Genomic DNA, 27584 nt, shown 5'->3' with positions numbered 1-27584 from the left:
GTTGAATTTAAGATTTTATCTACAAATAATACACAAAACAAAGAACACCAAAAAAAATAATCATAATTAAAATAAAAAAAAATACAAAGATAGAGAAAAAAGAATACATACCTTTTAAAACTACCACCAAAACAATAAAATCCCTTCTAAAAGCTAAATATAAACGAGAGAAGAAGAGAAATGGAGAAGAGGAGAAGAGAAACGGAAGCAGAGAAGAAAATGAACCAAGTGGGGGGATGGGGGGTTATATATAGCAATTTTTCCGACGGTATTACCGACGGAAATTAATTGTTGTCGGTAATTCCGTCAGAAATTAATTGAAATGCGCACCAAAAAAAGTTCGAAAATCCCGCCAAACTTTTCGATCCGTCGGTATTCGTGCAGACGGATACGTGTCACACATGCGTGTGCTTCGAGATGTGCGTAAAGCCGTCGGTGATTCTGTCAGTATTGGACGTCGGTAACTCCGTCGGTATTTGTGCAGACGAACACGTGTCAGACATGCGTGCGCTTCGTGATGTACGTAAATCCGTCGGTGATTCCGCCGGTATTGTACGTCGGTAACTCCGTCGGTAAACCTGTCGGTGAATGTGGCACAATCCCGTAATTTTTTTGCAACTCTTTGTGAAATACCGACGGGTTATAGTCCGTCGGCAAATCCATTGGTAATTGTGGCACAATCCCGTAATTTTTTTGCAACTCTCTGTGAAATACCGACGGGTTATAGTCCGTCGGTATACCCGTCGGTGAAACGGTAAATTTTTCTTATTTTTTTATGTAACCCTGTCAAAAAATCTTGAATTGCAATCTTACAGCACACACAACACAATAACAAGGGCTGACCATTAAAGAAGAATAAATATTTCATGTTTCAAATTATTACATTATAAAATAAGGCTTTATAACATGTTTAGTTAGTCGAAATTTTCATCTTCGTCCTCTATTGAATTGTTATAATCAGCTTCATCGCACTCTTCAATTTCGTTATCATCTTCTTCAACAACATTCTTTTTTCCACTAGTAGAGCTCAGAACAACATTCAACTCCTCTGCGTCAACATTAACAAGACTATCGTTGAAAACACGAAAATTCAAATTTTCTTCTAAGTCAATCGACGGAGCAACTCGGTATGGTTCAACCAACTGACTAGCTTGAAAGACTTCATCTATCACACTTGTGTCTTCGTTCTCATCCTGAACAACCTCGACACGACCCTTGGGTTTTGTTTTTAAAACGGATAACCAATCAACTCTTGATCGGTCCTTTCTAAAGGAAGGGGTGTATGTGTAATAAACTTGTTAACATTGCTTTGCGAAAACAAAGACGTCGTTTATGTTGCGGTGTCTAGCTTTTGAGTTGATTTCAACGAGACCATAGTGAGGATCTACTCTGATTGCTCTGTCAGTTGTGTCATACAAATAGCATTTGAATAAAAACACTCTATTTTGCTCGCTATGATATTGTAGTTCGATGACCTCTTTCAATTTACCGTAGTAGTCAACTTCAAACTCACTAGAAGTCAATCCCTTAATACAAACACCGTTGTTGTATGTCTTTCTTCCATGCCCGTATTCTTCAGTATGAAAGACATATCCATTGACAAAATACCCATTATAGCACTTGACTTTTCTTTCAGGGCCCAGACATAGTAAAGACAGTGAAATAGCAGCACTACCTCCCATTTGATAAACCTAGCTTGTAAATTAAATACAACAATAATCAATAAACGGATATTATATAACATTGACTACAATTAATTACATTGCAAGAGATAATGAGTTTGTGATAGGACTTACATGTGTTCTAAACCATGTGGCAAATTGTTCATCTTGTAATTGAAAGATCTGGGATTCGGTCAGCTGTGAGTTATTGGACAGTAAGTATCGTCGATGTTGCCTGCAAGGTTGTTCCAAATTATATGAGTGTATGGTATCATAAAACATAAATAGTACACTCTTGACAAAGTTTAAGTCGAACATCTACTTACTTAATAAAAGGTCTCAGCTCATCACAGTTAAATAGGACATAATTGTGTGCTTGTCTGAACTCTATTTCAAACAAATATCTTCCCCTCACGGCATTTTTAGGTATGGGTCATCTAGGATTGGAGAATATTGACAAGTTCTCACTTGAATGCACTTCACCACCATCATCATGCCGTGGAACACGGTTTATCCTCGTTCTCAAATGAGGTTTGAAATAGTATAAGATAAATGTTGAGATCTCCTCAACAATATACGCTAAAAATTATAAGATGATGGATGGGAACCTTTACTTCAGAGTGTCAAAGTATTTTGTGTATAGAATGATATTGATATTCTTAATTTTAAAGCACAATATACAAGAGCTTATGACAGGTTTCCTCATAAAAGTGAATTTCTCACAACTTTAGAACATCTTCTCAAAATTGATATATTTATAGCTGCAATTGATTTTCAATTGTAAGAGTTAATAAATTTTGTGATCAAACAATTAAGCTTTATATTTTAAGTTCAGCATTATATCCTTAAAATTCTTATATCTCATTCAAAGTTGATGATGTATGCAATTTGGCTAAAAAGCTTTATCCTAAAGATTTTAGTGAGCAAGAGAAACTTCATTTGAAGTTTCAATTATAACATTATGACCTTGATGTACCAAAAAATCCAAAGTTTCATTAATTATTTACTTTTTCTTAGTTGAATAGAGTAATGAAAGCTTCTAAGAGATAAAAAAAAAAAACTATTATTTAACTAATAGATTAATTCAACTAATCTTAACTCTTCATGTACCTACCGCAACTACAGAATGCTCTCTCTACAATGAAGGTGGTGAAAACAAGGTGATGCGAGTCTGGAGGCTAAGAACCCTTGAAACCATAAACAAAATAGAAATAACCTAAGAAAACTAAAATCAGATTGATAAAAAATCATAACCCAATTATTACCTTAACCAAGGAACCAAAGTTACTGGATGAAAGACCTCGTCCCATTGATTATAGAGAATCAAGAGCTAAAAGTACAAGGAAGAACACCATAAAGAAAATTAATATTTGATAAGTCCTAAAGAGTTTGACGAGGAACTAAGAGTATGAGCAACTTCACACATATATAATATTATTTTGAAATAAAATCAACTATGTTAAAAAAAAACTAAATACAAAGTAAATAACTTTATTTATACTACGTAAAACATATTAAATAAGGCTAAAAGAATAACAAAAGAGTTCTAAATTGAATAGGAAAAATAATCAATTAGGGAAATAATGCAATTCTTGCACAGCAGCTTCTACGCTTTATCACAATGCTTTTTGAATCTTTGATTTCTATAAAATTTCAACCCTATAAAAAAAAGGCTTTTAAACTCTTTTGGAAAAGATTTTAACCTGATTCAATGGTTGGATTAAAAGTTATGGTTATTTATGTAAGAATATACATTAGAAAAAATAAGATCAAAACTGTTTTTATTGTCCTTATAAAATAACGATTGTTAGTGCTTAAAGAATCTTTACAAAATAAAAATTGTTTCCTAATTGATCTTCTTGGAAAGTAAGAAATCCTTGAAAATAAGGATTCAACATGTAATTAAATCATTTCCTTGTAAGAATCTACAAATAATATGGAAAACAATCTTTTTCTAACTTCCCTTGTTTACTGGTAGATTTCAAGTTTGACTTCAAACACGTCGTTCTTTTTCATATGAATGAGTTACTGAGCTTACCATATATGAATGAAAAAGCTTAATATGTCTAGTTTTCAAACCAATTGAAATCACAAAAAAATTGTACCTTTAGCTTGAGATATGGCCCAAAACATACATGAAAGTTTATTTTTGGCAAATTTGCATCTTTTTAACCCAAACATCTTGACTTAAACCATTAAATTCATCTTTGATATTATTAGTTTTATAATTTTAATAGGCCTAATTAATATCTCTAATGGATCCTTTGATATTACTTGTTGATTCTCATCATTCTTCTTTTTCTCAAAAGGATTAGTCTTCAAATCAACAATAAAAACACCATTAATGGGCAATATGTTCAAATAATCATGCAATAAAGAATCAACAACATTTTTTTATATAGGCTTGTTAGTATAAAAAAGCATTATTTATAACCCTATCACTTGCATAAAATCTCTCATGTTTTTTTTTGTTTTTCCCTCAACACTAATTTTTTCTTCACAATGGTCTGTTTATTTTTTTTCTCTCCTCTCGGCTAACTCACCAAATACATGATCATGGTGAGCAATGTCAGTATCACCATCATCATTCATGTAATTATCCATAACAACTCTAAATACGTTGTCAGAGAACTCCATGAAGTAATTTAATCACATCTCATACTTTTTATTCACTAAGTTATTGCCCTTCACTTTCTCCAATAAGTCATCAGAAACCAACAAATTTTTAGCCTTCCTACTCTTAGTTTTAGAATTTGACATCTTTGAATTACTAGCAGGTCTATTTATATTTTATTATAGCTTCTTAAAAGGAAGCATTAATAGCCTACATTCAACAATGACATCATTAAGATCACAATCAATGATGTCATCTTTCTTAGGATATGAGTCAAGTGGAATTTCATTCATTGAAGTATCCATCTCAAGTAAATTAGTTTCCAATTCTTTTAAATGTTCAACACCATGTAAATGTTTCGTATCTTTTTAGCATTAGGATATAGCTCTTAAGTTAACAATAAGTTTATTTATTTCTTCAATAAGCATTGTAAGTCGTCCATCCTTGCTCTCCTTTACTAATCTCATAGAGTAAATGAGGTATTTTCTCCTATTAATAGAGAGATTCCCAATTGTTCTCCTATTAATAGAGAGATGTTGTAATTCTCACATTACTTAGTATAATCCTTCTATACTTACTTGTGGATGTAGCCAAATTTAGGTGAACTACGTAAATTCTTGTGTGTCTCATTCCTCATTTTATCATGTCCCTTGTCTTTTGTCTTATCGGATTTGCATGCCAGTATCCTAACAAAATGGTCTCATTTGAAGATCCAATTAGGGTTTTTTTTGTTGGATTTTAGGGATTCGGTTAGTTATATGTTAAAATGAAATTGAAATAGTGAAGGGTTTTTTTAGGGATTGAAATGTAGGGGTTTTAGTTCATAGTTGTGATTTTGTTAATTTTGCAGTTGTGAAGGGCATTTTATGATGTTTCTTCTACAAGTTTGTGTTTCATGTGTTATCCGAAGAGGTTTTTGTTTGGAAGGTGAGAATGTCTAGAGGTTGAACTAAAGAGATTTTTATTGTGTTTTTCAGCTAGAAGGTTGAAAGAGAAGACAGTTATGGTAAGATTTTTTGTTGTCGGAATTCTGCAGGTATTTTTTCTCTTAGGTGAAATGTGACATAGGTCTTGAAACTTGGTAACATTTTGGACAAAAACTACATTGTAGGGATGTCTTGGGCTTGAATCAGTTAAAATACTTTCTTCTTCTCTTTTGAAAATTATTAAAAAGGAATATGGTTTGGTGTTTTTTTTTCTTATTATTCTTTCGAAAATCATGTCATCTTAGTTAACTCCAAATCATATTTTAACTGTTAACTAAGATTAAATATATATTTTTTATTCAAGAGGTTTTTAACCAAGTTTAAATATACTTTTTTTATTTGAGAGATTTTTAAAAACATATTCCACCGAGCCCCATCAAAAACTTAGTGGAATTGAATAAGATGATGATGAACTGTTATTGTCTTAACTTTGACTGATTTTTTTTTTTCATTTCAACTGTTTAGAAAACATTGCTGTATATGAAGGTCAAAAAGCAATTCAGGTTCTGGGTTGATGTTTGAGTACACCTTCTAGTCAATAAAAATAAATGAATTTTAGAGTAACCATTTCGTCTAAGCTTCAAAAATACTTCTTCCAGCAAACTCATTTGAAATGCACAGTTAATATTGTCACTCATTTGCAATTTTGATTTTGACAATATTATTTTTGTGTTTTTAAAGTGTTCGAAAAAATTTAAAAGTTTTTTTTTTTTTTTGTGCTTCAAATTATTATTATTTTTATTGAGTTTAGATCATTTAATGTAATTATGTTAAAAATAAATTTAAAAAAATAAAAAATAATATTTTAAAAAATAATTGTTTTTATAATAAAATCTAACACGAGGAATGGCATGAGTATTGTGAAACATGAAGGCCCGATTTCTTTACTTGATACTCCTGATCTGAGTTTATAAGCTTCACATAATATACAATTATAGGGTTGGCCCCCCCTCTAATACTAAGGTGTAATTAATTATGAGTAGCCAGTAAACTAACATGGCTCATCAAAATCCAGAAGATCTTGTGCTCAAGGAAGATGATGAGCTCATAATTTCCTGACCAAGCTGCTTTATCTTGTTAAGAAGAAGCATTTGCTCAGTCTCGAGCTGTACCGTGTACTCTTCTTGTATGTCCTCTAGGCTTTGCATCTCGCTCAAGGCTGTCGAGAGACCATCCAGGTTGCCATCCTCAATCAAAGACTGCAACTTGATCATCGATTGTTTCATCTGGTCAAAACCCATTCAAAGAAACAACTTCAGACTTGAAAGCATATGTTAATTCATGAAAAACATAATAATCAGATAAGATTTCATCATGGATCCAATAAAAAGAGCAAAAATAAAAGTATGGACTGAAAAGAACTCAATGTGTTGCAAAGAAAGAGATAATCACATGGCATCGTTAAATATTGGTCACTAGCTTAAAGGGATCCTGTAGAAAGCTTAAATTTAGAAACAGCATCAGTGATTATACAAAATAAAGAGCTTGAGAATGTCAAATTGATTGGTCTAGAGGTGGTGTGGTGTACATGATTATCATCCTGTAACACATTATCATCACCTGGTTAGAAATTTGGTGTGATTTGGTTAAAGATGCATCAGCCTCCAAACTGCTTCTTGTTTGTAGTTCTGGAACTTTCCTAGTTATCCGAACGTGGATCTCTCCCCTTGTTACTCCTTGGAGAGGTATCCACTTGTCAGACGTCTGGTTTGGAGGCAATCCCTGATACTCTACAACACAATCACCTATACTATAGGTTGGAAGCAAGGCATTATAGTCTTTCACATGCAACTCTAAGGGACTGCCATCATCAGGGAACTCCAAGGTCTGATTCCATTGAGGATTCAGAGTTTTGTACATAACCTGAAAAGCAATACAAGGCACGGTAGGTAAGTGATTGTAGTGTTGTAGCATCCAACAGAAGCAACAGCAGGGCATAAACCAGACCACATACCTTTGTTCTCTTCTTCAAGCTTCCATACTGTACCCTCACATATGGATCACTTGTCCCTCTAAGATCAGCAGCAATAAGATCTTTTGCTTCAACAAGGATAAGTTCAATCCAACCATTGAATGAACCTGAGACAGAACCCTAAGCATATTCGAGGAACAAAAAAACAATATCATTAGCTATAAGGATTTCAGAACATTAGATCGCTGACAACATGCTGTTCGTAATAGCTTGGTAATACTACAGCTTGTTTGCACTCTTAAAAACAAGCTGGTTATGAACAAATCTGAACTTCAAAGACTGATATACATCAGTGAAGCAAGCAAGCAAGCCAGCCTAATATGTTTTACATGTCTGCAGGTCAACACACCTTCACATGTCCAGATGAAATAGCTTTTGCATCTTTCAAACATTATTATGGTCAGGTGACTGCCTTAATTTTTAATGCCATGAAATGGCTTTTTGATTTTCAAAATGCTTTTTAGTAAACTACAGGAAATACAGTATTGTTAAACCTTAAATATGATATAATCATACCCGTGATCCTTCAGAGTCATTGACTCTGACTGCTTCTATTTGAAGCCTTAATTCTCCTGAATTCACTCTTTCAAGGGGAACCCATATGTCCCGGATTGATCCCTCCAGCAAACCTTCTAAATTTACTCGTGCACTACCAATGTTTTCATCTCCAAAGATTTCTTCGCTGTAGCATTTAATCTTAAGGCATCCGTCATCTACTATCTCATCAAATTCGAACTTTTGATTCCAGAAAGGATTAGAATTGTGTGCAGTCCGTGTTTTCTGTAGGACCTGAGGAGATAGGTTAGAAGCATGATCAGAATCAAACATAAATACTCACATGAAGCATTTATGTAGTTTCCCATACATATGGGTCCACTTCAGGTTCAAATTCACCATATATGAAGAACCTAGAATCCTACCTTTCCATACTGCAGTTTAACATATGGATCACACTTTCCAGATCTTTCTTTTGAAATCAGATCTTTTCCCTCCATGATAGCCACATTAATCTTCCTTCCTGTTCTTGAAAGAAGATTTGATGATCCATACATCGACTTCAGAGAGCTAACATTGAACTTGTTCAAGCTAAGGGAACCATCAGAGAACTGCCATTCTTTTACTACAAGCTTGACAGTCAACTGCCACATGCATATAAACAAGAGAAATGGCTTAGTTATCGTCATTTAATCCTCTACTGACACAAGTTGGAATGAGTTGCTTGACATCAATTGCATATATAACACAGTGAAAGTTTAAAAAAAACTGCATGTTATCAAATACTCAAAATTTGAAACCAACAGTAGTCTATGCTTGTGCGGGTGCAAAGTTGTATCTCAATTTAGTCTAGAACTCCATCAAAAGGAAACAAAATCAACCACATTTGATTTTATCGGATTCAAACTAGTATCTACAGCAGCTGAAATTTTACAATTGATGCAACAAAAGATGACCTAAGGCTAGTCAAGGCTTTAATACTCCATCATAACTAGCTTCTGTTACGCACAACAAGAGAAATATATCGATACAACACAGCAACTCAAAAACAAGTAACTAGTCGCAGTAAAAATTTTACAATTGATGCAACAAAAGATGACCTAAGGCTAGTCAAGGCTTTAATACTCCATCATAACTAGCTTCTATTACGCACAACAAGAGAAATATATCGATACAACACAGCAACTCAAAAACAAGTAACTAGTCACACTAAAAATTTTCATGTGCTACCTCTCCTGAAGTAACTCCCTCAAATGGAACCACCATTTCAACTTCGTTTCCACAAAACTCAGCATGTTTGGCAATTACACCAGAGTCAGGTCCAATTGCCCAAAACGCTGTTGAATCATCTGCAGCATACTTCATCTGCTTGTACAAACCAAGAAAAAAAGATGCTAAATTAATTGGAACACAGAAATTTTTCTGAAGAAAAAAAATCAGGGATGTCTAGATGAACAAATTGCAGGCAATACAAGTCAAAAGCACACACTCTTGTTGCATCCATGATTTTAGAGTCACGTTTATTTCTGAAACTTGGCTCTGCTTTTGTTTCATTTTTGGAGATATATATAATGCTTGAAAATGTTAAGTCTTTCTTTTAGGAGACTTGGCTGCAATGGCAACGCATTTTAACATTGCAGTCTTTTGACTTCGTGCATTACAATCTACAAGGCATGAATGATGTAGTTTACAAATTTACATAATATGTGTATTAAAAAAATCACTCAATGACAAATAAAATCAATCAATTAAAGTTTAGTGGTAATTTAATAAAGAACAATACGATTTAAGCTCCTAAGTTTTTGCGATGAAATTATTCATGAAAAATTCAGAAAAATATCCTGTGATGACCAATATAGGGTGCTTATGATGGTTTAACTAATTAAGAAATAAAAAACCTCCCCTCATTTGAAAACCTCAATCTCCTACAACGATAACAAAAAATAATTGCATGTTGTACGCCAACTTTTGGCTAATGTTTAAAACATGTGACAAAAGGCTGAAACTCACACAATAAGTAAACCCAATGAAAGTGACCTGTTGCTCTATAATTTACACAAAATAAGAGTCAGCATGTACCTTGATCTCACAACTTGCTAGATAATCATACTTCACACTGTTGGGTGGGCAGTTGTAAAGATGTAATCGAAGAGTTCCTGTATCTTCATGTAAGACCATGTTAAATGTTGAATCCCATCTAGGGCTTGAGCCTAGTCTCACTTCTGTTCTCCTTGTTAACTGTCCAAGTTCGACCTCCACAAATGTTCGCAGATCTTCATCATCAAAATGCTCTACCAAACTACCATTTAACGAATGACTTTGTTCCCTTCTTGGTGGGCTTCCTCTCAGGTTACTTCTAGAAAGTTTTCTAGCTGAGATGACTGACACATATACAATTCCACCAACAGCCTTTTTCCTTAAATCTACTGCTGGTAAACAGTAACAACGACGGTGAGGCTCAACCATTGTCTTAACTAAGGTGTCAGTTAAAACCTTGACCTGAAATTTTAAAGAAAAAGAAGAACACTTATAAGACCAATAGTACTGGAAGAACTAGAATAGAGGCAGAATAGAACAAACACAATTAAGGAAGTACAGCAAGATTCATCATTATGAACTACTAAATACCGTACATGTCGTAAGGTAGCTAAAAAGAAACATGATGAATTCTAAATACTTAATTCAAGAGGCTAGAATAGAGGCAAGAAAATTCCATGTAATAATAATGAAAACAGAAATAATATAAAATTTACTACCTATTCATGTGAATACAATAAGTTAAAAAATAAAAAATAAAAAATAAAAAACACCAGCCAAGAAGAAACGCCGGGCAGCTCTGTGGCAGGTAGTGACTGGCTTCCTCCACTTCCAAAAGCAACTCCTATTCTTACTTCAGGAGTTGACACAAATGAGTACAAAACTGCTCTCCCATCCAGAACTGGCATCAAGAGAAGCTGTTAAAAAAAAAAGATGAGAGATTAAAAAGCAACCTCAAAAGGAAAAAACTGATGCACTTGAAAGCCAAATAAAATCCAAAATTTAGGAATAGCTCGCCTAAGAAACAAGAAATTAAATGCACAACAAAAATTGACAGTCCCAAATAGGATTACAACGATATTAATAAAAAAATGTTTGAAAAAAGTATTCCATGCTTGCATATCTCCCAAGTACAGAACCTATATCCTCTCCCTTGAGTAGCTCCACATTGTAAACAGTATAGAAAATGCATTTCCAAATGTTCATCTCCCACAGCAATGAATTTTCAGATCTTTGCGAAATTTTGCAGATAAATCCCAAGCAATAAGCAAGGAGTGGAAGATCTCAAGGATATGGATGTGTTGAGAAGAAGCATTTTTTACAATTACTAGAAGCACTTCAAAACTACTTAGAGCTTCGAATTTTAAAGTGGTTGGAAAGGAAGAGGGAGAAAGGAAGAAGAGTATGAAGCAGAGGAGAGGAAAAGAGTGAGAAAGAATTGGGGCACAAACTTACAAATTGTTCCCCAGGAATGAGATCATGGAATGTTTATGGTGGCATATAAAGGAGCTATAGGCTAACATAGGAAATGATGTAACAAAAAATCATAGGGCTGAGAGAATGTGACCATCATTACCAACTTATAAACTTACTTTTGGATGTTAATATTGAAATGCTTCCCGCCATGTGTGTGTTTGCTTCTTCTTTTTTTGTGTGTGTGTGTGAGAGAGAGAGAGAGAGTGTACCAAAGGGGAAAAAAAAACTATTACGTACAAATAACTGATCCAGCCAAACAAAAGAGGGAAGGTCACGTAAAAGATACTTGATGGTTCTCTTTCACTCATTTTCTGGTGTCGATATCCATGAGGAACACATAAAATCAAGCCATTAGCCATATACATTTTGATCAATCAACCAGTGCCAACACAAAATTATTTAGAGTGCAGAAAACATAAATGATTTTACATACCTCACCCTTGATGTGGAGGCTGTTTATAACAATTCGAGCAGTTCCCATTAATGGTTTTGCCAGCTTAGCCAGCAACAAAATGCTCATGTCACTGGTGTCCCAATCGAAACCCAAATTCATAATTCGCTGTCAAAATGCATAAAAAATGCAACGTCAAAATATGAGAAAAAATTACTGTTTGAAGGGGGGAATAACACATCAAGTTAGAAAAATCACTGGAACAATCTATATAACCTATATATTGTGCTTTAACTTTCCCCTTTCTTTCTTCATTAAACACCTTACATTTCAACAGAAATGCTCAGTCATTGTTCTAAGAGAGTGTTTGGGAGTATGATAGATTTTGTTTTTCAAGTTACTTTTCACTTGGAAATACATTAAAATACTATTTTTTAAAAAAAAATTTATTTTTGACATCAACACATTAAAACGATCCAAAAACACTAAAAAAATAAATTTAACGCAAAAAAAATTCAAATTTTGACGAAAAGCAGTTTCAGCTTAAATGTCAAACACCCTAGAAGTCAGATGATTGAATTTTCATTTGGCAATTGGCTCATCAGCCACCTTAATTACATCAGACTCAATCACCTTGAGCCCCAATTCTCACTTCTCATCATCTTGTGCCTAACTTAATCATTAACTCAAATGTCCATAACAAAGTGGAAGAGAAGGCAGACCAAAATGCAATGCCCATTGAATCATAGGCTCCCAATGGAATAACTTTAGCTTGCATCTTCTGAGCAATTGCAAGCAGAGGGAATTGCATGATCTTTAAAAATTCATACCAATATGGGTTCAGGAAGCAATCAAATTAACAAACTCCATAATTTGGTTTCTCTGTGCTCATTAAAGGATCCTTTGAGGTCATTTTTGTTGTTTGGAACTAGCATGAGTTTCATAGTAACAAGTCTAGTTGGAATGTATTGATGAGCTTGTCTAGTGAACAACTAAATTCAACTCATGAAAGGCTCAATAATGAACTACTTAAGATAAGCTAGATTGACTTTTTCCATGCAGTTTCATCAATCAGTCACCTCGAGCACCGGTTCTCACTTCTCATCATCTCGTGCCTAGCTTAATCACTAACTCATACATCCATAACAAAGTGGAATAAAAGGCAGACCAAAATGAAACGTAGGCTCCCAATGGAATAACTTTTCCTCGTATCTCTAGAGCAATTTCCATTCCTATACTTGCATCAGTGAGTGCTAAAGTAGAGACAATTGCATGTTCTTTACAAATTCATACCAATATGGGTTCAAGATGCAATCAAATTAACAAACTCCATAATTTGGTTTCTCTTTGATTGTTAAAGGATCCTTTGAGGTCATTTTTGTTGTTTGGAACTAGCACAAGTTTCATTGTAACAAGTCTAGTTGGAATGTATTGATGAGCTTGTCTAGTAAACAACTGAATTCAACTCATGAAAGGCTCAATAATGAAATACTTAAGATAAGCTAGATTGACTTTTTGCATGTAGTTTCATCAAAGACTTAACTTTTTGTAAGCTGTTGTGAAACTAAGTCATTCTTTGCTTAGTCACTTCAAGCACCGGTTCTCACTTCTCATCATCTCGTGTCTAGCTTAATCACTAACTCATACGTCCATAACAAAGTGGAACAGAATGCAGACCAAAATGCAATGCCCATTGAATCATAGGCCCCCGATGGAATAACTTTTCCTCGTATCTCTAAAGCAATTTCCATTCCTATACTTGCATCATTGAGTACTGAAGAAGAGACAATTGCATGTTCTTTACAAATTCATACCAATATGGGTTCAGGATGCAATCAAATTAACAAACTCCATAATTTTGTTTCTCTTTGATTGTTGAAGGTTCCTTTGAGGTCATTTTTGTTGTTTGGAACTAGCACGAGTTTCATAGTAACAAGTCTAGTTGGAATGTATTGATGAACTTGTCTAGTGAACAACTAAATTCAACTCATGAAAGGCTCAATAATAAACTAATTAAGATAAGCTAGATTGACTTTTTCCATGCAGTTTCATAAAAGACTTAGATTTTGTAAACTGTTGTGATACCAAGTCATTCTTTGCTGTGAATCAATAATGAACTAATTAAGATAAGCTAGATTGACATTTTCCATGCAGTTTCACAAAAGACTTAAATTTTGTAAACTATTGTGATACTAAGTCATTCTTTGCTATGAACTTCAGTATTTCTTGTTGGAACTTTATTGCTATTCCACATATTTAGTAAAGTCAATGTCAAAATGCACACTGTTGATTACTAGAACATATACGATAGGCCAATCTTTAACATCATTAATGTAATATTTCAACACGAGCACTTGCATACTCCAACTGTCTTTTGCACTAAATGAATAACTGGATCCACCAAATGCATCAGAAATTTTCGAAAGGCACAGAAACATAAGGTTGCTTGTAAGACAATAAACAGAAAAAAAACAGTGGTTGACCTTGTTGATTAGCATTTAATTGTAAGGTAATATTAGCAAGCATTAGGTAAATTATATGTAGATATCTTCCAAGCTATACGAAGGGATAAAATGGCAAACAAAATTCAGAGAGTGAAAATGGAACCAAACCTGATCACCTGAAGTTGACCAACAAGTCCCATGTGGACCCAGATAAGGTGGGCATGAACCAAGTGAAAATTCCTGCAACTCAATTTTTTCCTACATGAAGGGTAATATTTTCTCAGGAAACATGTACAATAATGTTAATCTTAACTTATATATTCATGGAAATTAATAGAGGAGAAAATAAGTATATCACTTACGATGAGCTTCGACCTACGTTGTTTTAAACGTTTCTGCAAAGAAAAATGTTTAACTTTTTGTTTGATCTCACAAAGAACCATAAATACACGCAAGTGTGTGCATGAGTACACCTTCATATATGCTAGAAAGTTCATTTAGATCAAAAAATAGCAAAAACAAATATCAAAAGGTAGGAACAATGCCTTGGCCCCCTTTCTAGTAGTAAAGAAATGGAAGTGTGATACCAAATCAGTCAACCACCATTTTTCAAATGATTATGTATTCTTATGATCGATTCCCAAGAAATTATGACAAAGTGGGAATGATTCAGAGTTCTGGAGCCCCTTTCTAGTAAGTTAGGAAACAAGAGTGTGATGGGAAATCACTTTTATTGCAGCTTCATTTTCCTAGATGATTTTCTTGTGGTATAAGAAAGCCACTGCACAACTGTAGTCCTGCCACTGTGTCATTCACAAAACCCCACAAAGAGCAGACATTTGGAATGTGCCTTTTCTTTTAGCTTTTAAACAAGAAGATCATGAGGAAATTTAGATGGCATAAATATAAACACAGCCAGCAGACATCTTGGAGTTCAGACAATAATGAACAAATAAACCTTGGCATAGGATAGAAAATTTTCAGTAAAAGTGATTATATGACACAAGCCAATTAAAAACGATCCACAAATCCTTACCTCAACAATGGATGAGAATCTTGTTGCAAGCTTTGGGTTCATATAGCTGGTCCAAATTTCCATCAACAGCTTGTTCATCCACTCACAGTGTTCCAATGGCGTAATTGGCTATGCGAATATGTGAACAGATTATTAGACTGAACCTAGTTAACACGAAATTTTGGGTAATCACAGAAGAGAACAAAGAAAGAAGAGATACCGAGGTGTTCAATACAACTCGCTTCCACTTCTTGTTTAGGTCTTCCACAAGAAGTCTCTGTTGATGACTGCAATACTACAGAGGGAAAACAATAATTTCATTTTACCGCATTTCACATGCTGTGCTGAAAGAACAAGGGGAACCTAACTCTGCAATGGCAACCCATATTTATCTAAAAAGTGATGCAAGTAATGTTGTTAATCTAGGAACCACTGCTAGATTAAAAGTCTAACCGAAAAAAGGAAAAGGGTGGGCAACAATAAACAGTGATCACAACATTTGTTTACACTGGGGGAAGAGTGATAAGCCTGTGCATAATTTAGAAAATATAAACTGTACTTGCATTTAAAGATTTTCAACTCGATAAAGTTGTCCTTCTCTAGTAAATCACACCTAAATGCAGCAGCTTTTTTTGAAAATAAATGGATAAGAGATTCATGAGACCTCAAGAATTCAACAAAGTATATCCCAATTTTAACATCCCGTCATATAAAACTTTTCAAGTACAAAAGTTTCATGACAAATGAAATAAAATCTAAACTAAAGAAAATAATAATCAGACAAAACTGCATCACCATCCAAAATAGACATTTAAGACCAACAAAAATCAAGTTAAAACGGGAGAAAAGTGAATTGAAGGACTTGCCTGAAAAGTAGCCCAGATAGCGACGACAAGAGGAACCCAATTGGAGAAAGAGAAAACCCATTTCTCAATACCCCAGCAAACCAAAAGCAAGGGGATTAAGAAAGCAATGGAGGGCTTTTCCTCCAAGAGATGATTAAAGAACTCCAAAAGCTCTTTAACTTTGAAACCGGCCCTACCCTTTCTTCTTCCCATTTTTTTAAGTAAATACAAAACCTACAGCTTCACTTTCCTTGTTTATAATATCCTCATATACCATGATCCATAGTTAACTGTATATCCCCATGAAACAAAAAGGCCATTAATTTCCTGGAAAGTGTGAGAGAATTGTTACCTTCAAAAAGCACTTGGAAGGAAATTTTAACGGTTAAAGATGGGAACTTGAAGAGACTGGACTTTGTGTTTCCAGTGGAGAGAGAGTAACATGAAAGGTCCACAAGTCAGCAAGAAAATAAGAAAAGGCGTTCGTTTTTTTTTTTTTTTACTCCTCTAAGCTAACGAACTTTGTTTACAAGTTAACAAACGGTTTTATTTTGTCCGAACAACTACCAATGCTGTGTTCTCATTTTCTTTTATTTAATACTAATCTCACCCAAATTTCTCCTGAAAATTATATTTTTATTCCATATTAAAAATACCTGTTTATATATCGATCAATGATTTTTTTCATAAAAAAAATAAAATGAGGATAAACTTGGCGGTCCTAATTTAAATTTCAGTTTTTTTATCATTTGAGTTTTGCTTTCTCTAATTAATTAATGTATATGGTTCGGATCTTTAGTGGTCGGTCGGACCCATCAAGAATTTATTATTGGTGAACGTGGTCCACGTGTCTTAATTCTTCATATCGATTTGGACAGTTAGAAATCATCCTTATTTATGATCAAAGTCAACTTTCTAGTGGCTCAACAATAAAAATTTGAGATTTAATGATTTATTTTTTATATAATTTTAAATTTAAGTACTATAATTACTAATATGATAATTACTAGAGTTTTATATAGTCATTAATTTCAGGACTCGTGAAATTAGTTGAGGTACACGCAAACTGGTCCGGACATCCACATTAATAAAAAAAAAAAGTTAATAAAGTCAATTATTTTTGTTTATGTATTCTTTATAAAATTGAACTAGCATTTTTACTAATAGAATTTTAAATTAATTTTTAATATATTAGAAAAATGTGGCAGTAACATCCTGTATTTTACAAATTCAATAACAATATTTTCACTAATTATATTCATGATGTAAAGAGAGGTAAGAGAAATTTGTAACACTTTCTTATCCTTAATTCATTCCAACACATATTACACAAAACAACGAGATATATTTTACTGTCCCCGTAAATTTTACTAATAAAAGTATATTATATCCTTCTAATTTTTATGAATTTTTATATAGTTTTCTTGAATTAATTGGTCAAAGATTATTAAGATATGATTTTTTATTATTAAAACTGGCTTTTCATATCATGATTATTTTTTATTTTAAATACCATTATTCTAATAAAGACATGCTTTTGTCAAAATAATATATATATATATATATATATATATATATATATATATATATAAGGAAAAGGGAGTTTTAGCTCAAGAAATACACTTTTTTCTCCTTGATTCAAATCATTAAAAAATTACAGAGATAGCTTATGAAAATGACTCATCGTTTGTTTTTAGCTATACATAAGATGAAAAAACTAGACTCAAAAGAAAGTATATTTCAAGAAATACATCATATGACTATACCATAATTTCTAAATATAATTTGAGTTTTTTATAATAGTATTAGCAATTATTTTATGAATAATTATATATGAATCTAATATGTAATTTTTTTAAAAAAAATTACATGGATATTAAATTAGAATAATATATATTATATTTTATTGTGAAATATTTTTATATATTTTTAAAAATTAACTATTCTTTTAATGTTTCATACATTTGTGTAAAAATTATCAAAACATGATTTTTTTTTTTGTTGAGTTTTACATTTCATGATTAGTTTTTATTTAAAAAACTATATATGCTTCTAATAAAAAAAAAGATATTCTTTTGTAAAAAAAAATAGAGTGTTTGTTCAATAAATACATCTTTTCTTTAGAATTCTTATAAATATTTATTTTAATTACCTGGTTTTTTTAATTACAAAAAGCATTTTTTTTAATAAATAAAAAAGACATGTTGTGTGAAAATAAAAAAAATACAAATTTTGTAAAGAGATTTTCCATTTTATGATAATAAAATTAAATAAAAATAAATTTTAAAAATGAGGAGAAATCCTTGCTTCCTAGAAATCAACAAACAGATATAGATTTGCCGAAATATCCGGTAGCCTGAACACGTGTTAACATCACCACTCCCGTTTTAACATCCTCCTTAACAGGCAACTAACTCCTTTTTCACATGCCTATTTCAAACTTACCATAATACCCTTCCCGCATCCACTTGGCATCACCATAATACCCGTCCTGTCATTCCTAAATTACGCGCTCTGTCTCAGTCTATATATATATATATATATATAATATTTATTTGTTGGCCCCCACCTCCTCCCCTACAACAACAACACCACCACCACCACCACCGCTCAAAACCACAAATTCAGGTGCAAAATAATTAATTTATTTATCTTTGTTCACCCCTCAAAGCTGGCTCTCCCTTTGTCCTAGCTAGCTAGAGAGTGATAAAAAGAAAAGGGATTATGAGCCCAGCAAATCTCCATGATCACAAAGCAAAGACCAAGGATATGTACCCACCACCACCCTTGAAAGTCAACAAGGACTCTCACATGATCAAAAAATCATTTCCATCACCGCCGTCGTCATCTTCATCCTCCGCGTCTTCGCTAGCTGTTACAGGTCCCATCAAGCCCCATCCGGTGATCATCTACACCCACTCGCCCAAAATCATCCACACAAACCCTAAGGATTTCATGGCATTGGTGCAAAAACTAACGGGCTTATCGCAGTCCGAGGATATTGACCCGTCGGCACCTCAAGTAAGGAAAGAAAATGGTTATAGGGTGGTGGCGAAGGAGGAAAACAAGAAGGTTAAGATTAACGATGATAATGAATCGTCTTCAGCCATTACTGATCATGAGAATTATGGGAGCATTGGTGATCGTGGACAATGTTTTATGCCTCGCCATCCTAATTACATGACTAATATTCCAATCTTTACACCTAATTTAGCTGAGTTTCTATGCGCAAACCAGCCATGCTATAATAACTATACTACGGATCCTTTATTTCTTTCCTTCTCCAAATATGATCTCACCAACTTCTGCCTTGGAGGTGAAGACTAGTGAGTAATTCTGCGGGTATTATTAGTTTTCTTTCTTCTGATTTTGGAGAGAAGACAGTCTCTTGGCAGAATCTTTTTCTTCTTCTGGTTTTAGTGTCAATAAAAGCTCTGATACGTACCTATTCATTCTTTTTTTTTCAATTTCAGAAATAAAGTGTTAAACGATGTTCATTTTGTTCTGTGTATAAGTAGTTGAGATTTGCTAATTGTTCTTGAGAATTAATGCCTGTAACCTTTTTACCATATATATATTATATAGCTGCTCCATCATCAAGGGAAAATACTGAACATTGCTTTTGTATGTTTTTGCATGAGGTAGTAATTATTTTGTGTGTTCATGTCTGCAAAAGAAAACCATATCGAGAATCTTACGTTGGTTTCAAATTTAAATTATACCAAAGCTATGGATTATGTAAAGATGACGACAGCTCAATGAGGATAACGGCAGCTACATACAGTTCCAAAAAGAAAGCGTGCCGTTTCAATGTTTTACGTACAGTTGATTTCACCTCAAGTAATTAAAGTGGGAATTACAGTTAGAAAATAATACATATATTGCTGAATCGAACATATATACATCTACTCTTTGAGAAGACAAAGATTCAGAACAGCTGTTTTTCTCCATGCAAGTGTAATTCGAATTCAGATTCTTTGTTTTTTTTAGTTAGCTAAGCTAAGTGTTCCTAAATTATTTAGGAACCAGTTTTGGATTTAGCTTTAATTAGCTCTATACTCAATCTAAAGGAACAATAAGATGCCCAGATGATGAAACTAATGTGGTTATGGAGAGTGCTTAATTTTTTAGAAATTATTTTTTATTTATTTATTTATTATTAGAAACTGTAACAAAAAAAAATATTAGAAAAGTTAATCAAAATAAAAAATGCTTTTTAGTCGAAGAAAAATTTGATTGAGCGAAAAAACACTTCCTAAAAAGCATGAAAAACTTCCTAAAAAGCATGAAAAATTCAAAACTATCTTGTTATTTATTATTATATCAAATTTAGTTTTTAATTTTTTAATTACTTTATATTTCGTTTTGATTTTTTTTTCAATTTCATTCTTTTATTTTTTTCTCTCTTATCTTTATCTTAATTGAATTTTTTTATTTATCAAATTTTATCCTTATTCTTTTATATATCATACTTACTCTCTATTCTTTTAATTGTTATTTATTTTATTTAAAATAATTTATAAAATTAGATTTTCTTTCAATTTCATCCTCTAACTTTATTATCTATCATACATCTATCATACAGTAAAATAAATAAAATATTAATAAATTATTTTTCATAACACAACCAAACAATAAAAAATATTTCACAATTCATTTTTTAAAACACTAATAAAGAACATAAAATAATTCACTTTACATGGAAACCCCGAAAAATAACCATTTTCCAGCAAACACGCATTCATTGAAACTAAACAAGTCCTTGTACGTAGTAGTAAAGCATGAACTTTTTAAACTCTTTGTTTTCCTAATAATGATTCTTCTTCCGTGGTTGAGATTTACACTCGCACAGATGATTCTGTGGAAACATAACTGTACATGTATAAAAGGGAACACCATTACTTCTTCTTTTTGTCTTCCTTTTCTCTTTCAAGAACAACAGGAGCTGCCGGTATACTGAACCACCACTCTCTTAATCTCCTTGTCCATCTTTCTGTGCTTGCTTTCCTTGGAGGTGAATATCTTGTAAATGTCTCCAAAAAGATCAACAGAGTAATGTACTTGCTAGGTACGAAAACCACGATCAAAGCAACACACAGGAGAGTGAACGCAAATTTCTCGCTTGCCTTGTAATTACATAAACACCCAAAAGCAGCATGCAGTTGAGTAATTTGAATAGAACATGGAGAAATGACGTGTAATTATACTCCTAATGCACTTATGATTTATGACATATGAAGAAGGTTAAAATTAGAAAAGATAAGACATGCTGGCCCGCAAGGAGAGTGATAGAGAGTAACCTGTGGGAAAATGGACAACAGCAAGGCACGAAACTTGAGGAGGATAATGTTTCCATCCTGGATGAACTGTTCAGCTTGAGAAATAGCATTCTGAACAGCTAAAAGCTGCTCCACCGTGTTCATTGGTGGAGGTGCTACTACCTTGAGTTTATCAACAGGCCTTCCTTGGTTACAAAATCGTGTGAGCACCATAAAGATAGCAAGAAAGATGGTCATCAATCCAAAGGCATAGCTCAGCCATCCCCTAAAATGCAGATCCAGTAAGTACTTGTTAAAGGAAAAAACTGTCTCCGTAACATTGTAGAGAAATCAGCATCCTACAGAGAAATCTCTCCCCCTTTCAGGAACTTCCTCCTCTGTGACACTCTCTTTCAACAACTGTGAATGTATATACCCTTATATATATATACCTCTCAAAAAGAAATTTGCATAATTGCACCTAGGTTTTCATCCAAGATCAAATATGCTTCCTATTAATCCAGAAACATTTTGATATATATGATTAGATAAATAACTAGCTGATATTTTAGAAAGATTCACCCATAAATAAGTTTAGCACATTTCTCAAAGTGGCTTCGAGGGGCTATGAAATCAAATAGGAATCCATGGGAGAAAGCTAATGAATGCTCTTTCTGAATGCAATAACCAGAGTCCCACCATTCATTATTTACATATGAAAAAACCTCTAGTGGGAAAAAAAGATAGAGTTCTGACATGACCATCATATTCAAATCTCATGGAAGGCAAATTTGAAATGGCTACCAAATCTGTATTTCAAAAAAAAAAACCCCATTATGCAATTCAATCTTCTGTTGGTGCACAGAATGCATCCATGAATAAACCATTTCACACACAAGATGATGTCAGTAACTGTGCAATTCATGTTTCCATCCTAACAAAATCCCAGTCCCCAACAGCTAAACTGGGGCAGGTTGGAAGTATTTGGAAATCACATAAAATTATTGTTTTGATTCGGTTTCTAATACAGTTGACCATGAAAAGTTTGTTCTTTAACACGATTTTGTTTCATTTGTTTTTTATGATGAAAACTAGTAGTGAAGGTAAATTAAGATAAAGAACCTAAACTTTCAAGCTAGGTTAATGCATTTGAGGTCTTCGCAAATCAAGAAAAGAGAAAAAGAAGTGGATTGTTTTTTTTTTTTTTTTGAAGATTGAAGAGAACTATCATCCCAACCTACTTACTGTACAAAGCAAATGAAAAGGCATAATTTGGTTTAGAGCCCAAAGGACAGGCAAATAAGGGGCAGGCTAGATTTCTTAATTCTAGGTAATCCAGCAAGGAATTCAACATACTACATATTCCATTCATAGCTTTGATCGTCTAAAGAGAGCACTGCCAAAGAAATTAAAATATCAAATGCACCCTTTATCGCATTTAAATATAACCAGTGATTTCCATCCATGTTTAATCCTTAAGCCATTTATATGAACTACACAGCAGTGTCGATAAACAAAAACTCCACTACTATTAGGATAACTTGATGATTTTGCATCATTATAGTCTCTGAATAATCATACATTTATACTCAAGCCCAACAGTAAGCAATAATGTAATTAATGTCTTACCTCCAAATGACATAAGTGAGAACCAAACAGAACACCAAAGACTTCATAGGGTCATCCCAGTGTATCAAGGAAATAAGCCACTTCCCAACTTCCATAACAGGGAGAAGTAACTCCTGCGAACACCAGATGTTTACAAGGAATATTAGAAAGATTATTGAAGGTACTATATAAAAGAGCTTAAGAAAATGGCCTGTTGTCACACAAAAAAACTCAATATATTCTTGGCAACTTTATTTCAAATAATGTAAACAGCAGAAAGAATTCAGGCACAAAAAAGCCGTTACTAATTCCTCTAGGATAATTTATAGTTCTTAGCCTTGTCAGCAAACATCTCCATTTCCAGTCATTCTAATGTTTTACCATGACATTGATGATGGAAAGGAATAGAGGCAGATGGAACAAGGAAGCAAATGTGCTTGGTAAAATTGAAACTCAGAGTTACTTAGTACTATAACTAGCATCACCTTCATTACTGCCAGATTGGTATCAATGCCATCTACTTTAACTCCATTAACTGTTTCTTGTGCTAGCACAGTTTTTTTGTAGCTGTTTTGAGATTCCTTAACCACCTTCTCCAATGAACTCATCTCTCCCACAGCTATCTCACCAACAACAAGCCCAGCCTCATTAAGATCACTTGAACTTGTTCCTAGCACAAACCCTAAATTGGAAACCATGGCCAAGGAAGAGATTGAATACATCCCACCTCCAGCCTTATAATTGTTAGTCCGATCTAGTTCCCTTATGGAGGACATGTTTGCCAGGGTTTCCAGTATCAAATCTCCACCAGGAAGTTGATCACAAAGATTAAACATGAGAAGAGTTTCACAGCAAACAGAATTTACAGCACTAATTTCTTGAATTGCTTGAAGTCGCAGAATTCCAAGCACAGCCTTTGAAAGAGCTTCATCCCGTTCAACTCCAGAGATCTTGAACTTTTTTATAAATCTGTGAACGTATAAAATTTCCCGAATAATTGCCAACCAGTAATCACGACGAGTATGGCCTTTAAGCTCAGGAAACTCAATGACAGCTGGCTCTGATCTACATGAGAAACAATTAGAGGTTAATGCTAATAAAGTCCAAAACATATGTTTCATCAATGGAAAGGAAAACAAACACGAATCATGCCTTACAAGGAAATAGATTTATAGAAGACTGCCTTGTCAAAAAGACGAGTACCCCATGGCCCAGTCAATTCAGGTTTAATAATCTGTTTTAGGTCATCTGACAAATCATATATTTTTGGCTTGTCATAGGATACCACACGGAGAGCTTCAAAGTACAGTGCATGGTCAGTGAGAGTTAGACGACCTGTATGCACATGACAGTAAATAGAAGAAATTAGGCAAATATTGCACAGCATATAGTTATCAGAAGTAGGGGGAAATTTTATCATCTGTCTATATCATAACCTCTTTTGAATGTATGTTACACCTTACCTTGATTTCCTTTTCCCAAAGAGAAGGGAACAAATACAATGAATTTACCGAATCACTTATACAATGAACCTACCTGGCCATGTAGATATTCCAACATGTTCAAGAACTGGTTGGGTTGTCACTGTTCCATCTACTTCCAGAATCTTCTCTCTTCTTGACAATCGCAGTGTAGAAAGGAGTGATGAATCTGATTGAGTCTTCATCTTTTTTATTGCCCTGTAGAGAATATAAACATAAAATATAAATCCTGGATGCATGTGCCTACACAACATAACATTACAGGTGTAAAAAGATATTGATCCTACTGAACATAAAAATTGCCACTGTAAATTGCACAATCTTTACATGAAATATTATGATCTTTACAATCAGGTATAATTTAAAGAGAACATATTGCGGGTTGTCAAAAAGGAAACAAAAATAAAACTGTACAGCCATTTCTGAATGAAACATCATCTTAGTCACATCATTCAGTCAGCTTTTATGGCAACACCTAACAAGATCCAACCTGATATATTCTATAGATTGATAGGATAACGAGAAAAAAACATCAAGGAAGAAAAAAGGCATCAACTCAAAACAAGCCTGACATACTATTAAAAGCTCTATGCAAAATGCAACTAATAAGAATATTTGCTAGCTGATCTAGCTTTATGTTTCACTATGTGGTAATGGATATGTGAGATATTTATGTGACCTTCCTTAGACATAATTTTTGTGGTAGGGTTGTGAGAAAGGCTGTATGCTTTCTTGATAATCCATATTGTTTCTTTGTGATGTATTTTGCGATATAGTCTCTTCCTGTGTGATTTAACAAACAATAAGTACATGAAAAAAATTCAGTTCTTGGGAAGAAAGCAGACAGAAAATAATAAATGAGAAAAAAAGGAGCATTCTAGGCAAACCTAAAAAGTAAGAAACTTAATAAATATAGAGAAACAAAAGTACTTCAGCATTTGTTGGTTGGGCAACTACATCATAAAATGACAGGTGCTCGTACTGCATGACAAACTAAAAGCAGACAAAGGATCTTGTTGGAAACGATGTACTATACATCCCATCAGTTAAGGAACAGAAAAGTTACCTTTCTAGTCCACTTAGGTACTTGTCATAGATGGAGAATTGAAGCCGGCCATCAGTTGCCTTAGTAAGCACATCAAAAAGATTTTCACTGATAACCACATGGGCAATGATTGGAACTGCTGGAGCTATTCGAGAGAAGGCCTCTAGACCAACTGTTAAGTCCTCATCTACCTAAAAGGAAATAACATCCACAGTTAACAAATCAACAGTAAGGTGCCATAAACTTTCTACATAAAATTGCTCCATATTAGCCAAAACATTCAAAAGGACAGGGTAAAATGCAGATACTAGTAACAAGCACACAAAGACCAACATGCATGCATGAGCTGAGAGGGATGGGGGAGTGGGAGTATGTTTGGAATTCAACATTGGATTCTTCTAAACCTTCTACAATATCCGTGCAAGAAGGGAGCAAGTGTGAATCTCCATGCCAAAATTGTGAAAAACAGCTTAGTTGTAAAAAAAAAAAAACTTGATGTTCTTTTGGACATCTAGTGACATACAAATGAATAAGGTCAGCATGATTAAGTGGAGAATTTTACATTGAGCAATGGTTGGCTAGCAGCTGCTGGAGTCGTCCAAGCTAGCATCATGTCATATGTCAACCGTCGGAACTTTTTATCAGCTAGATGACCAGTTACTTGAGTTGATAAAGCCAGTGCTCTGAAGCAACAGTATTCCAAAAAGTTCCTCGCATAACAGGAAAGATGCTTTAAGGAATCAGAAGCCTCTGCATTGAAGCTTTCTTGAAGTTCACAAGCAGAAATGCCAAGGATTCTGCATCATAGCCCTTGACCATAAGGAGATGAAAATTGCAGTAGAAAGGAAATTCATATACTTTGAGTTAGCAATCAGACTGTCTAAGTGAAAAGGGAACACCAGCCTACAAGATGGTCATATAGAAAGTCAAACTATATAGAAAGTTCCCAAATCAACTGAATCATAATTTGCACAGAAACTACAGCATGGGAAAAGAACAAGCAAGAACACAAAAAGAGTAGCACAACTTACTTTGAGCATCTACGAACAACCACATTAGCAAGTGGAGAGAGCTCAGCTATCCAATTCCTGCCAGCTGATGGAGACCTTTCCATCTCCTCAAATTCTTCATTAAAGGAACTTCCCTTTCCAAGTAGCCATTTAAATGATCCTTCTCTTAATAAACCCTCAAGCACACTTCTAGTTTTGCTTGCCGTAGGGCTAGCCATCTCTGATCTTCACCTAACTGTATGATCAAAGAGAAAATATAGCCAGTAGCCCATCAAAGTCATCTCATCCCATAAACATTCCACCAAAATCCTTCCAATCAGCACATATACCTATTGAGACAAAACACTTAGCAAAACTACTTATTACTCATTCAACTCTATCCAAATCCAGTTTCCAAAATACAAATTCCTAGTTGTGCAATCTAATCTGAACAGCTCGTCAAAAGCCCAACACAGACTATTATCGTCAAAACCCAGATACTAAATTCACCAACAACCTAACCCAAAAACCATTCTTCAATTAATCACCAGACCAAACCACACCCTTGACCTTAACTCAAAATCTCATATTTAACTAGGGATTATATCAATTCTTACAACACTTGTGCTAAAATGGATGTACCACAATCTTTATCTCAATAAAATGAAGAAGAACAATACCACAGCAAAAAGAAACTGTACCTTGACGATCAAATTCTCTAAAAATCGACAAGAATTCCACAAGCCCACCTCGGATTAAGTTCAAGGAACCATTCTACAAGAACCCATTTGACCGACAATGCAGACTTATAACAAAATTAAATTTGACAAGCAGAAAAGGAAAAGCAAAGAAGATAAGCACCTTTTAGTTCAACATTGGGTGGTTTATTGTTAGAAATGATTCTATCTTGATTTGGGGTTTATCAGAAAGAAGGGGGAAGAGAGAGAGGGGAGGGGTGAAAAAAGAGAAAAGAATGAATGTTATTTATATGAGAAAGAGAGATGCGGTGAAAAGAATCTCGCGAACTCAGTGGTGCTCAGTTCACGCCACCATACCTATCCATAAGATTGATTGGCACCAGGGAAATTACATCCAACCTTCTATTTATTTAATTTTATGTTTAGAAAAATTATGTACATTCTAAATTTTAAATATCACTTAAAATAATAATAAAAAGATATAAATTGCTTACAAGTTTATTATTATATTCAATTTAATAACAAAATACTCTTATATATTAAATATTATAATTTTATCATCATATTAA

The 27584-nt window shown here is 33.7% G+C and overlaps 3 protein-coding genes across 7 annotated transcripts; 1 reads left to right on the top strand and 2 right to left on the bottom strand.

Moving 5' to 3' along the window:
- Positions 1-6119: 6119 nt before the first annotated feature.
- On the bottom strand, positions 6120-16409 carry LOC7475635 (uncharacterized). 3 transcript variants are annotated; one of them, XM_052447477.1, is made up of 14 exons: positions 15958-16409; positions 15312-15386; positions 15113-15220; positions 14439-14549; positions 14245-14334; positions 11675-11800; positions 10539-10682; positions 9808-10227; positions 8959-9093; positions 8154-8372; positions 7750-8022; positions 7216-7353; positions 6822-7124; positions 6120-6487 (listed from the first exon to the last, which is right to left on the bottom strand). In XM_052447477.1, the coding sequence occupies exons 1-14, from the start codon at positions 16147-16149 to the stop codon at positions 6266-6268; spliced, it is 2556 nt and encodes an 851-aa protein (XP_052303437.1). In that variant the 5' UTR covers positions 16150-16409; the 3' UTR covers positions 6120-6265. The 3 variants fall into 3 exon arrangements, with proteins under 3 accessions (XP_052303437.1, XP_002322058.3, XP_024442512.2); XM_002322022.4 differs by having other exon boundaries at positions 14439-14471; positions 15958-16408; XM_024586744.2 differs by lacking the exons at positions 15312-15386; positions 15958-16409 and having other exon boundaries at positions 14253-14334; positions 14439-14471.
- Positions 16410-18506: 2097 nt separating this feature from the next.
- LOC7453876 (VQ motif-containing protein 20) lies at positions 18507-19437 on the top strand. Its single transcript, XM_002321440.4, has one exon. The coding sequence runs from the start codon at positions 18661-18663 to the stop codon at positions 19261-19263; it is 603 nt and encodes a 200-aa protein (XP_002321476.1). The 5' UTR covers positions 18507-18660; the 3' UTR covers positions 19264-19437.
- A 1134-nt stretch (positions 19438-20571) lies between these two features.
- LOC7475636 (uncharacterized) lies at positions 20572-27384 on the bottom strand. Of its 3 annotated transcripts, none has more exons than XM_024586661.2 (10): positions 27019-27384; positions 26360-26667; positions 25891-26125; positions 25350-25519; positions 24339-24481; positions 23960-24137; positions 23288-23867; positions 22824-22936; positions 21237-21480; positions 20572-21062 (listed from the first exon to the last, which is right to left on the bottom strand). In XM_024586661.2, exons 2-10 carry the CDS (start codon positions 26554-26556, stop codon positions 20835-20837), a joined length of 2088 nt encoding a protein of 695 aa, XP_024442429.1. In that variant the 5' UTR covers positions 26557-26667; positions 27019-27384; the 3' UTR covers positions 20572-20834. The 3 variants fall into 3 exon arrangements, with proteins under 3 accessions (XP_024442429.1, XP_002322059.1, XP_024442431.1); XM_002322023.4 differs by having other exon boundaries at positions 26360-26573; XM_024586663.2 differs by having other exon boundaries at positions 26360-26573; positions 27179-27384.
- Between the last annotated feature and the right edge of the window lie 200 nt (positions 27385-27584).

Source organism: Populus trichocarpa, chromosome 15 (assembly GCF_000002775.5).
Source record: "Populus trichocarpa isolate Nisqually-1 chromosome 15, P.trichocarpa_v4.1, whole genome shotgun sequence".
Lineage (NCBI taxonomy): Eukaryota > Viridiplantae > Streptophyta > Magnoliopsida > Malpighiales > Salicaceae > Populus > Populus trichocarpa.
This window is presented reverse-complemented; position numbering and strand designations above follow the sequence as displayed.

What these genes read in the sequence shown, in the direction of transcription:
- LOC7475635 (XM_052447477.1), bottom strand. Translation starts at nt 16,149, where the DNA reads ATGGGAAGAAGAAAGGGTAGGGCCGGTTTCAAAGTTAAAGAGCTTTTG. An exon ending in CTATCTGGGCTACTTTTCAG is followed by an intron (nt 15,387 to 15,957) that starts GCAAGTCCTTCA and finishes TTCCCTCTGTAG; the next exon opens with TATTGCAGTCATCAACAGAG. An exon ending in GGTCAACTTCAGGTGATCAG is followed by an intron (nt 11,801 to 14,244) that starts GTTTGGTTCCAT and finishes GCATTTTGACAG; the next exon opens with CGAATTATGAATTTGGGTTT.
- LOC7453876 (XM_002321440.4), top strand. Translation starts at nt 18,661, where the DNA reads ATGAGCCCAGCAAATCTCCATGATCACAAAGCAAAGACCAAGGATATG.
- LOC7475636 (XM_024586661.2), bottom strand. Translation starts at nt 26,556, where the DNA reads ATGGCTAGCCCTACGGCAAGCAAAACTAGAAGTGTGCTTGAGGGTTTA. An exon ending in CTAGCCAACCATTGCTCAAT is followed by an intron (nt 25,520 to 25,890) that starts GTAAAATTCTCC and finishes ATTTCCTTTTAG; the next exon opens with GTAGATGAGGACTTAACAGT. An exon ending in TACCTAAGTGGACTAGAAAG is followed by an intron (nt 24,482 to 25,349) that starts GTAACTTTTCTG and finishes TATTCTCTACAG; the next exon opens with GGCAATAAAAAAGATGAAGA.